The 11,358-nt window shown below is 39.0% G+C and overlaps 1 protein-coding gene across 1 annotated transcript in view; it reads left to right on the top strand.

The window, feature by feature from the left end:
- zgc:110843 (uncharacterized protein LOC541492 homolog) overlaps nt 1-4,969 on the top strand; it is a 30,596-nt gene extending 25,627 nt beyond the window's left edge. The window contains exon 3 of the mRNA XM_041267325.1: nt 4,631-4,969. Within this exon, the coding sequence (XP_041123259.1) occupies nt 4,631-4,720 (90 nt within the window). The 3' untranslated portion in view covers nt 4,721-4,969. The remainder of the gene's footprint in view (nt 1-4,630) is intronic.
- Nucleotides 4,970-11,358: the final 6,389 nt, after the last annotated feature.

Below are 11,358 nucleotides of genomic sequence, written 5' to 3' on the forward strand. Positions count from 1 at the left end.
ATTCTGCCTCGGTTATGCTAAAGTTATTTAAAACTGGATAGGAACTGGATATCACGTGGGGCATGTTGTCAGTATCTTCCTTTGTAAAAACTTGTGAAAAGTAATCATTTAATATATTTGCCATTTCTTTTTCTTCATAAACGATTTTGCCATTTGTATCTCTTAAACATTTAATCTCTTCTTTGAATGTTCTCTTGCTGAATGTTCTCTTGCTCCCTTAGCAATGTTCATTTCTATTTTTCTCTTGGCCTTTCTAACTTCCTTTTTGACTTGCATTTGCAGTTCAGTGTACTCTTTCTGTGGGCTTTGTTTTTGATCCCTTTTTAACGCTCCAAAGTGCCTTTTTTTGCTGAATATTCTTTTAAATTGATCTATTAAACCATTTTGGCAATTTAGTTTTACATTTAGATTTGTCTACTTTAGGGATGTAATTGTTTTGCACCTCTAGTACTACATTTTTGAAGAACAACCATCCTTCTTCTGTGGGTGTTTTCTCTATTTTACTCCAATCTACTTCTGTTAGTCTCTGTTTCATACCTTCATAGTTTGCTTTTCTAAAATTGTAAACCTTTGCTTTAGTCATTACTTTTGGGGTTTTAAAAAACACTTCAAATGAGACCATGTTGTGGTCTGAGTTTGCCAGTGGTTCTCTGACCTCTGTTTTAGTTATTCTGTCTTTGTTATTTGAAAAGACTAAATCAAGGCATGCCTCCCCTCTAGTCGGTGCCTTGACAAATTGTGTTAGGAAGCAGTCATTTGTCATTTCCACCATTTCAATTTCTTCCTTTGTGCTACCCACCGGGTTTTCCCATTTTATATGGGGGGAAGTTGAAATCCCCCATTAGTATGGCTTCTCCTTTGCTACACGCATTTCTAGTGTCATTGTATATCAGATTATTTTGCTCACCATCTGAATCTGGCGGTCTATAGCATGGTCCCATTATTGTGCCCTTTGAATTTTTGTCCGTTATTCTGACCCATATTGATTCTGGCTTTATTTTCTTTGTCCAGGTTTAACACCTGGGCTTCAAGACTGTTTCTTTTTGTATAGCGCTACCCCTCCTCCTCCTCTGTACTGCCTGTCTTCCTATACAGTGTATACCCACAAATATTATATTCGTCCCCATCACTCTCAGACAACCAAGTTTCTGTAACACCTATCACATCATAGTTACTTGTTAGTGCAGTAGCTTCAAGTTCTAGAATTTTGTTTCTGATACTTCTAGCATTTAGATAAATACATTTAATGGTTGTCTTACCTGAGTTGTTGTTCTTGTTTTGATGCGGTCTCCCTTCTGTTTTTTTGTTGATTTCTCCCCCCTTCTTTTCTAGTTTAAATGCTTCCGAACCTGCTCAAGGATTTTTTCTCCAAGTAGACTGGTTCCCTTGTTATTTAAGTGCAGTCCGTCCCATCTATACAGATAGTCCTCGTTGTAGAATGTGGGCCAATGATCAAGATAGGTGAAGCCTTCCCGTGTGCACCACGTCTTCAGCCATGCATTTTGATTAATTATTTCCAACTGTCCTTATGGTCCTTTGCAAGGTGCCGGTAGTATACCAGGAAATACCACAGTTTTGGTTTTCTCTTTTAATTTCCTTCCTAGCTCTCTGAATTTGTTTTGCCGGGATTTTGGTCTGTCTCTTCCAATGTTGTTTGTACCGATGTGGACGACTACTACCAGGTCGTCTCCTGTTCGTTCTAGGAGCCTGTCCACGTTCTCAGTGATGTGCTTGACCGAGGCTCCCGGAAGGCAGCACACTGTCGTAGTAAAGGGGTCCAAACTGTGAACTGAACTTGCTGTGTTTCTCAATATGGAGTCCCCAACAATCATGACCTCCCTTCTTTTTGCTGTCTGGTCACCACTGTCAATAGGGTCCTGGATGTTGTTCCTTTCATTCTCTTGTTGTTGGTTCTGCTCATGAAAATTCTGAAGTGACTCAAATCTGTTGGTTGTTTTGATTTCTGGTGGTTGTATTTGACGAAGTTTCTTTTTTTTTCCCTGCTTCTGCCTACCTGAACCCAGCTGTTCTGGCCTTCTATCTCCCTGGTGGCTCTCAGTCTGTTAGGGGTGATGCAGACTTTTACCCTGCACCTGGTTCTAATTTGCAATTACCACCAGGTGCAGGGGATAACTAAATTATAAAACAATTAAACAATTAAATGATTAAACAATTAAACAATAAAAACCCTTAGTCCAGTCTCCCAAAAGTGCATTCTCACATGTTTTTAAAGCAGGGAGGATTTTAACCCCCTCCCTGCTATCTCACAGTGTTACATAACTTTAATAAATAAATGAAATAAGTATCAAAATTTTGTTTTATGTGTTCACTCAAGTCCCTTTTATCTAATATTAGATTTTGGTTGAAGATCTGATAACATTCAGTGTAAAAAATATGCAAAAGTGTAGAAAATCAGACGGGGCAAATACTTTTTCACGGTACTGTGTGTGTGTGTGTGTGTGTGTGTGTGTATGTGTGAGTGTGTGTGAGTGTGTGTGTGTGTGTGTGTGTGTGTGTATATATATATATATATATATATATATATATATATATATATATATATATATATATATGTATGTGAACATTTATTTTACAAATCAAAACAACAAAATGTTAATAAATAAACATCTGAACAGACATCAGTTTACAACATACGGTACATATTTATAAAACTGAAACAATAGCAATACATTTTTTACTTTTCAACAGCAATTGGTTTATTATCAGCAAAAGCAACTGAACAATATAGATAAATAAACTTACAAAAAAACAGAAGCGCACAGCACAAGAAGTTAAAATATAATTTATTTTTCTTTTTTTCAACAAAAGGGTATTCCTTTGCCTTGAGTCTAAAGCTGTTCATAGTCAACGCAGATAATGCGCTTTTCCACGCCGCCGTTCTGCACAGGGCACAGCTGTCCAAAGTTTTATTTTTATTGCACTTGCCAACCTGGCATTGGCGTCTCCTGCGTCTGTCAACAGAGTTGCCAGCTTCAGCTGTGGGTACACGCATGGCAGTCTCCCTCTGTTCAAAATGCTTATTACGAAGTTCCTGTGCTAACTGTAAAACATATTCTCTGTGTATTCTTTGTAAAGTACCCAGGAGTTGATGGCTGCTAGGTGCAATACATTGTAAAACACCTGAACAGACCATGTCGGGAGCCAGCGTTCACAGAATACTTCCATGCCATCTGATCCAAAACATCAACTCCATATTTTGTTGCATAGTAAAACTCCACGGTATTTATTTTCACTAGTCCCGATGTTAATCGACTGACCAAAGCAGCGCAGCTGGCAAGCAGACGCCAGCCTTCAAAAGGCTGATTGAAAACAATAGACTGCCAGTCATTCACTCAGGCAGAGAGTAGAGACTAATCCGATTACTAAACACACTGCAGACTGGTAAATAATAATAATAAAGTAGAATGCCGCTGCATAATCAAAATACAATTGTTTTCTGTGTGGCCATCAATGTGACTGCTCCCGGGGTATAATGTAATATATCTCCTTTATTTATGCACTCCTGCGTTTTATGCTTTGTGAGAATATTTAATACATACGCACAGAAAGGTACATGAACATGCAGCCCCATGTGTGTTACACAATGGGAGAAAATAACATTTTAAAACCAAAAACCACCAATATTACTGCCTCGGGGCTTCTAGTGTTAAACTGTGTGAATTTGGTAATCATGGTATAGAAAAATGATTGCGGTTTCAAAACCGTGGCAGTAAAACCGTAAAACCGGTATACCGTGACGTCCCTGATGAGTAACAGACATTATTCCCCTGCTTTTGTAAGCTAGTGTTGGACAATAACTGGATTGCTGTGGATCTAACTGAATGATTTGGGTGGCCACGGCTCAAACCTGCAGCAATACTAATGTTTGCAATCATGTTACTGATTTAAAATGTTTTCTTAATGGCCTGCAAGTATAGCAGATATTTGTATCGCTCACATTGGTTGGATATTGTCCGGTTTGTGGATAAAGATAGGCGGATTCTTCAGACTTTGCATTATATATTTTTATAATTTTTATAATTTTATAATATATATTTTTTTTATAACTTTCTTGTTCTCTACGTGTTTATGGAAAATCAGTAGCCTTATATAAAGTGTGGAAACCCAAATTGGGAAGAGAATGTCTGCGTGTGATTCAGGAGTCCTGGCTGTGTTAGTACTGCTGTGCATAAGAGAATGTCTGTGTGTGATTCAGGAGTCCTAGTTGTGTTAGTACTGCTGTGCATAAGAGAATGTCTGTGTGTGATTCAGGAGTCCTAGCTGTGTTAGTACTGCTGTGCATAAGAGAATGTCTGCGTGTGATTCAGGAGTCCTATCTGTGTTAGTACTGCTGTGCATAAGAGAATATCTGCGTGTGATTCAGGAGTCCTGGCTGTGTTAGTACTGCTGTGCATAAGAGAATGTCTGTGTGTGATTCAGGAGTCCTATCTGTGTTAGTACTGCTGTGCATAAGAGAATGTCTCTGTGATTCAGGAGTCCTATCTGTGTTAGTACTGCTGTGCATAAGAGAATGTCTCTGTGATTCAGGAGTCCTAGCTGTGTTAGTACTGCTGTGCATGGTCCCAGTAGACTTCTGTTTCTCATGCATTCTCTTGGCTTTGTATTCCAGTTTCCATATTGTGATGGAGCTCACAGCAAACACAATGACGAGACTGGTGACAATGTTGGACCTTTGATCATCAAGAAGAAGAATGCCTGAATACCTCTTATCAGCGTGGCTGTCAACAACTGTATAACCTGACAGTTTTCAAAATCTATTGTTTTCTACATACATGTTTACTACTTATTGTGGCAGGACAAAATGGAAGAAACGGTGATCTTTCCTTGGTGTTAAGCTTGATTAATAACTGTGTCGCTCCTTCTACTCAACAGGAATTGGACACACCGGACTATTCTGCTGATTTGTGTTTTTTAACTGTTCTCAATACATGAATTGTTAAAAGAATTACATTTTGAATAAATACTTTTTTGGTGTTATGTGATCTGTGTTCAAAACGTTAAATCTGACTGCTGTTCTAATAGCCTGGTCTTTATGTAGTATGGTTTTCTACACTATGCAGACATTAGGGATTTATCCTTCCTAGTGCAGGTCCCCTATGAGGGGTGAGTCTCTATGGTGGTTTTGCGGTTCAGGTACATTACAGTATTAATACCTTTCCTGTTATTCTACACAGCAGATATCATAATTCCTTATGCAGCGGTATGACAAAGTGCCAGCCCCTGTGTGTATTTTCTGTTATCTGTTGCGTGTGGTGTGTTAAATGTTGGTGTATAGTCATTGGTACATGGGATATAAACGGGTCTGTGTAACACGAGTGTTTAAAATGTATATTTGTATTTAGGCACGAGGATTGCACAGCACTTCACGTGCAAGTAAAAAGTAATATGTGAGCACAGGGAACTGCACTTTATTAATTCACATGCAGTTGTACCGAGAATCCAATTGAATGATTGATTAGCAATCGAGTCTTGGTACAGCTGCATAAAAGCAGCATGTTTTCACCCACTCGCGGTTGGGTGTTCAGTGAATGGAGAACGGGAGAGAGAGTAGGAGAGTTATAATTTCAATTGCTATTGCGTGCTGGTGGGACCAGCACGATACTTGTTTATTTAACTCACTGTGTTTGTTTGTCGATCTGCTCACCGTTTGTAAAGTGTTAGTCCGTTTTTGTTTGTCTTTTTACTTTTGGCATAGAGTGCCGTGTCCTGTTGTTTCTGTTTGTTTAACTGTTTTATTTACAATAAACCGGCGCCAGCAGGGGTCAACATCAATTCACCTCATCTGTCCTGTCTGCGTATTTCATTCCTTCCTGGTTCTGACGTCACCCACTGGCCGTCTTTATGAGAAGCGGTTAACGCTATCTTCATATTCCTATGAACAAAGTGAAGTACAACTCAGCTTTTTCACCTAGCCTTCCACTTATACATGCTGTCAATCACCAACATCTCCGCCTTTTGCATTTGCATTCTTCTACTGCAAACTTACTTCTAAACCCAGCCATGATATCTGAGGAAGATCTATTTGTGAACCCATACTGTATTCTGATAATGGCTTTGAAGGAACTCGACTAGCAGAGACAAGCCACTGCAGCCAGACAGCCTGCTTTGTCTCACAGTAGTTTTGTTTACCAGGTTATTTACAGTATTCACACTTTTTTAGGTACATGAAGTAATCTCTCTTTGTACAAACTATTTGTGTAATAATCATTCGTAACTACTTTGGAAGCTTACTTGCGCAATGTCACATGGACTGTAGATATAAACCCAACAACATACGTCTTGGTATTAAAATACATTTAAGGGTGTTATATGTATTGGATTTACCCCGTGCCAAAAATAAATAGCACTTTTGTGATCTTAATAATGAACTATGTTTGTTTTAAGCAATATGACCAATCCTTTCCTAATTCTGTTTTATTAATTTAGTTATTTGTAAGTTCAAATTGTTTTAACAAACTGCAGCACCACATTGTCTTGAGAAAGGATAGATCTTAATAATAGAATAATACATACTTGGCAGTACAACATTTATATTGTACAAAAAAGCAGTAACATTGCAATGTCTTTCTTCAGCTTTTTGTCATAGTAAAATATAAAATGCCAAAGTTTAAAGCATTCAATGAAAGGAAGTGTGATGTATTAATTTATGTTTGTGAATTCCAGTAATTTGCAGTAGAGGTGTTTCTCCATGTTTAGTAAGCCTTCATTGTATGATAGGCCTTCACCGTGATATCCTGGTATTTTGAAGGTTACTATAGATTGTATACCGGCCCATCCCTAGCCCCCATGAGATCAGGCCCTGCACACCCCCTGAATGAATCACACAATTGTGTTGTATAGTGGTGCTGCCAGCACAGGCATGGGAAGTGATCTCAAAGTACATGTAGCTAACAAAGAATTCCTCTAATCCAGTATGTATTGCCATCACTTGGTACATCTCACATATTCCTAAGATGCACACATTATGTTAAGCATGTATTTGATTTTGAATGGTACTTTTCCATCGCATTTGTAAACAGTAAAACTGCTGAATGTTTCTTGCCCTCTTTTCTTCCTGTTGTAACTGGGCTTCTCCCCAGTTACATCTTGCCAATCTAGCAATTAACCTCCCTGTGTGGATTGCACACTTATGTTTTCTCTTGCTTTTTCATTTTCCACCATCCTCCCCTCTTCCAAAACACAGCGCCACCTCTACAATGGTCTCCCTCTGGGGGCAAGGCCATTGTCCCCTCTTCCAAAATGCAGCACCACCTCTGCAACGGTCTTCCTCTGGGGGCAAGTCCATCCTCCTCTCTTCTTGTAGGCATTCCTTGTTTGCCAGGGAAACTTCTAGTCCTCTCATGCATCAGCTGTCCTCTTCCTTTTCCTTTGGGGGAAGTAACACTTCTTAGCCTTGGAGGCCGAGTGGTTCGGTGTCACCTCTGCGAGCGAAGGGAAAGCTGATCATCTTCCTAAAGTCACAAGCACATTGTTCCTATTCAAGTCCCAGGGCTTATGCAGCCCTGGATCATATGCTGTGAAATTACTGTTTAAAAAAAAAAAAAAAAAAAAAATACAAAAAAAATTTAATAAATCTTTACCATAGTGTGTGTTTTTCATGTAGGAAAATATGAGACCTACAAAATGATGGCAGTAGATATCAGATAAGATCTACTTTGCTTATTTTGTTAGCACCATGTACGAGAGCTGACATCAAGACAGTATGTTCTCAAAATAACCCCAAGCAGCTAACCATAGCGTTCATCTAAATTGATTCCCCCCAAACCCTGGTTCACACACAGCTGTCAGCCAATTATAGCTTCTGTAAGCTCTGATCTCAGTTCACTGTCACGGCCATCAGGCTTTTCACAATATGTTTTCGTGGCAGCATGGATGGCCTTGCAGCAGCCCTGAGGTGACAGCGAGTGGAAGCGACAGCATGAGAGAGGTACAGGCATGGAAAAGTGCAGAGCAGTTTAGAAGCAGTTTGAAAGCAGGTTGACAGCTGCAGAAGAACCTAAACTTCAAAAAAAAAAAAAAAAAACATCAACATGGTTTTCAAGCCAGTAATCTGTGACACCTGCATGATGTGGGAAATCCGAGAAAACCCAGCAGAGCTAAACCAAGTGTCTGTAAAGTTCCACGCGATCCAGGACTTGCATAAACTATTACGTATGCTAGAAATGAAGCTGGAAGAAATGAGACAGCAACAGGACCTTGAGGAGCTGGCACACCCCTAACAGAATGAAAGCCACCAGGAAGATAGAAGGTTAGAACAGCTGGGTTCAGGTAGGCAGAAGCAGGGAAAAAAAGAAACTTTGTCAAACACAACCACCAGAAATCAAAACAATCAACACATTTGAGTCACTTCAAAATTCTGATGAGCAAAACCAACAACAAGAGAGCGAAAGGAACAACATCCAGGACCCTATTGACAGTGGTGACCAGACAGCAAAAAGAAGGGAGGTCATGATTGTTGGGGACTCCATATTGAGAAACACAGCAAGTTCAATTCACAATTTGGACCCCCTTACTACAACACTGTGCTGCCTTCCGGGAGCCTCGGTCAAGCACATCACTGAGAACGTGGACAGGTTCCTAGAATGAACAGTAGACGACCCGGTAGTAATCGTCCACATCGGTACAAACAACATTGGAAGAGACAGACCAAAATCCCTGCAAAACAAATTCAGAGAGGAAGGAAATTAAAGGAGAAAACCAAAACTGTGGTATTTTCTGGTATACTACTGGCACCTTGCAAAGGACCATATGGACAGCTGGAAATAATTAATCTAAACACATGGCTGAAGACATGGTGCACATGGGAAGGCTTCACTTATCTTGATTATTGGACCACATTCTACAACGAGGACTATCTGTATAGACGGGACAGACTGCACTTAAATAACAAGGGAACCAATCTACCTGGAGAAAAGATCGTCGAACAGGTTCAAGCATTTAATCTAGAAAGGAAGGGGTGAGAAATCAACAAAAAAACAGAAGGGAGACCACATCAAAACAAGGAAAACCTGGACAAAGAATACAAAGCCGAGTCAATATGGGTCAGAATAACGGACAAAAATTCAAAGGGCATAATAATAGGAGCATGCTATAGACCGCCAGATTCAGATGGTGAGCAAAATAATCTGTTATACAATGACATTAGAAATGTGTGTAGCAAAGGAGAAGCCGTACTAATGAGGGATTTCAACTTCTCCCATATAAAATGGGAAAACCCGGTGGGTAGCACGACGGATGAAATTGAAATGGTGGAAATGACAAATGACTGCTTCCTAACACAATTTGTCAAGGCACCGACTAGAGGGGAGGCATGCCTTTTTAGTCTTTTCAAATAACGAAGACAGAATAACTAAAACAGAGGTCGGAGAACCACTAGCAAACTCAGACCACTAATTTGAAGTGTTTTTTAAAACCCCAAAAGTAATGACTAAAGCAAAGGTTTACAATTTTAGAAAAGCAAACTATGAAGGTATGAAACAGAGACTTACAGAAGTAGATTGTGGTAAAATAGAGAAAACATCCACAGAAAAAGGATGGTTGTTCTTCAAAAATCTACTACTAGGGACGAAAAAAAATTACATCACTAAAATAGACAAATCTAAATGTAAAACTAAATTGCGAAAATGGTTTAATAGATCAATTAAAAAAAAATATTCAGCGAAAAAAGGCACTTTACAGAGCGTTAAAAAGGGACCAAAAAGAAAGTACACAGAAAGAGTACACGGAACTGCAAACGCAAGTCAAAAAGGAAGTTAGAAAGGCCAAGAGAAAAATAGAAATGAACATTGCTAAGGGAGCTAAAACCAATTCCAAAATGTTTTTCCAATATTACAACAGCAAGAGAACATTCAAAGAGGAGGTTAAATGTCTAAGAGATACAAATGGCAAAATCATAGATGAAGAAAAAAAAATAGCAAATATATTAAATGATTCCTTTTCACAAGTTTTTACAAAGGAAGATACTGACAACATGCCCCACATGTCATCCAGTTCCTATCCAGTTTTAAATAACTTTAGCATAACTGAGGCAGAAGTGTTAAAGGGACTAGGAGCTCTTAAAATAAACAAATCCCCTGGGCCGGATGAGATCCTCCCAATAGTACTCAAAGAAATGAAGGAAGTTATAGAAGTGAAATGAAAGAAGTTATAGAAGTTACAAACCGCTAACCAAGATCATGCAGCAGTCTCTTGACCCAGGGATGGTACCGACAGACTGGAAAATTGCAAACGTAATACCGATCCACAAAAAGGGAAACAAAACTGAACCAGGTAACTACAGACCAGTAAGCCTGACTTCTATTATATGCAAACTTATGGAAACTATAATAAGATCCAAAATGGAAAATTACCTATATGGTAACAGGGTCCTGGGAGACAGTCAACATGGTTTTAGGAAAGGGAGATCGTGTCTAACTAACTTGCTTGATTTTTTTGAGGATGCAACATCGATAATGGATAATTGCAAAGCATATGACATGGTTTATTTAGATTTCCAGAAAGCTTTTGACAAAGTCCCGCACAAAAGATTAGTTCTCAAACTGAACGCAGTTGGGATTCAAGGAAACACATGTACATGGATTAGGGAGTGGTTAACTTGTAGAAAACAGAAAGTACTGATTAGAGGAGAAACCTCAGAATGGAGTGTGGTAACCAGTGGAGTACCACAGGGATCAGTATTAGGTCCTCTGCTATTCCTAATCTACATTAATGATTTAGAGTCTGGTATAGTAAGCAAACTTGTTAAATTTGCAGACAACACAAAAATAGGAGGCATGGCAAACACTGTTGCAGCAGCAAAGGTCATTCAAAATGATCTAGACAAGATTCAGAACTGGGCAGACACATGGCAAATGACATTTAATAGAAAAATGTGTAAGGTACTGCATGCAGGAAATAAAAATGTGCATTGTAAATATCATATGGGAGATACTCCAGAAGGAATCTATGAAAAAGACCTAGGAGTTTTTGTTGACTCAGAAATGTCTTCATCTGTCTAGATGTCAATGTGGGAAGCTATAAAGAAGACCAACAAGATGCTCGGATACATTGTGAAAAGTGTTGAATTTAAATCAAGGGAAGTAATGTTAAAACTGTACAATGCACTTGTAAGACGTCATCTTGAATATTGTGTTCAGTTCTGGTCACCTCGCTATAAAAAAGACATTGCTGCTCTAGAAAGAGTGCAAAGAAGAGCAACCAGAATTATTCCGGGCTTAAAAGGCATGTCATATGCAGACAGGCTAAAAGAATTGAATCTGTTCAGTCTTGAACAAAGAACACTACGTGGCGACCTAATTCAAGCATTCAAAATTCTAAAAGGTATTGGCAGTGTCTACC

Source organism: Polyodon spathula, chromosome 12 (assembly GCF_017654505.1).
Source record: "Polyodon spathula isolate WHYD16114869_AA chromosome 12, ASM1765450v1, whole genome shotgun sequence".
Taxonomy (NCBI): Eukaryota; Metazoa; Chordata; class Actinopteri; order Acipenseriformes; family Polyodontidae; genus Polyodon; species Polyodon spathula.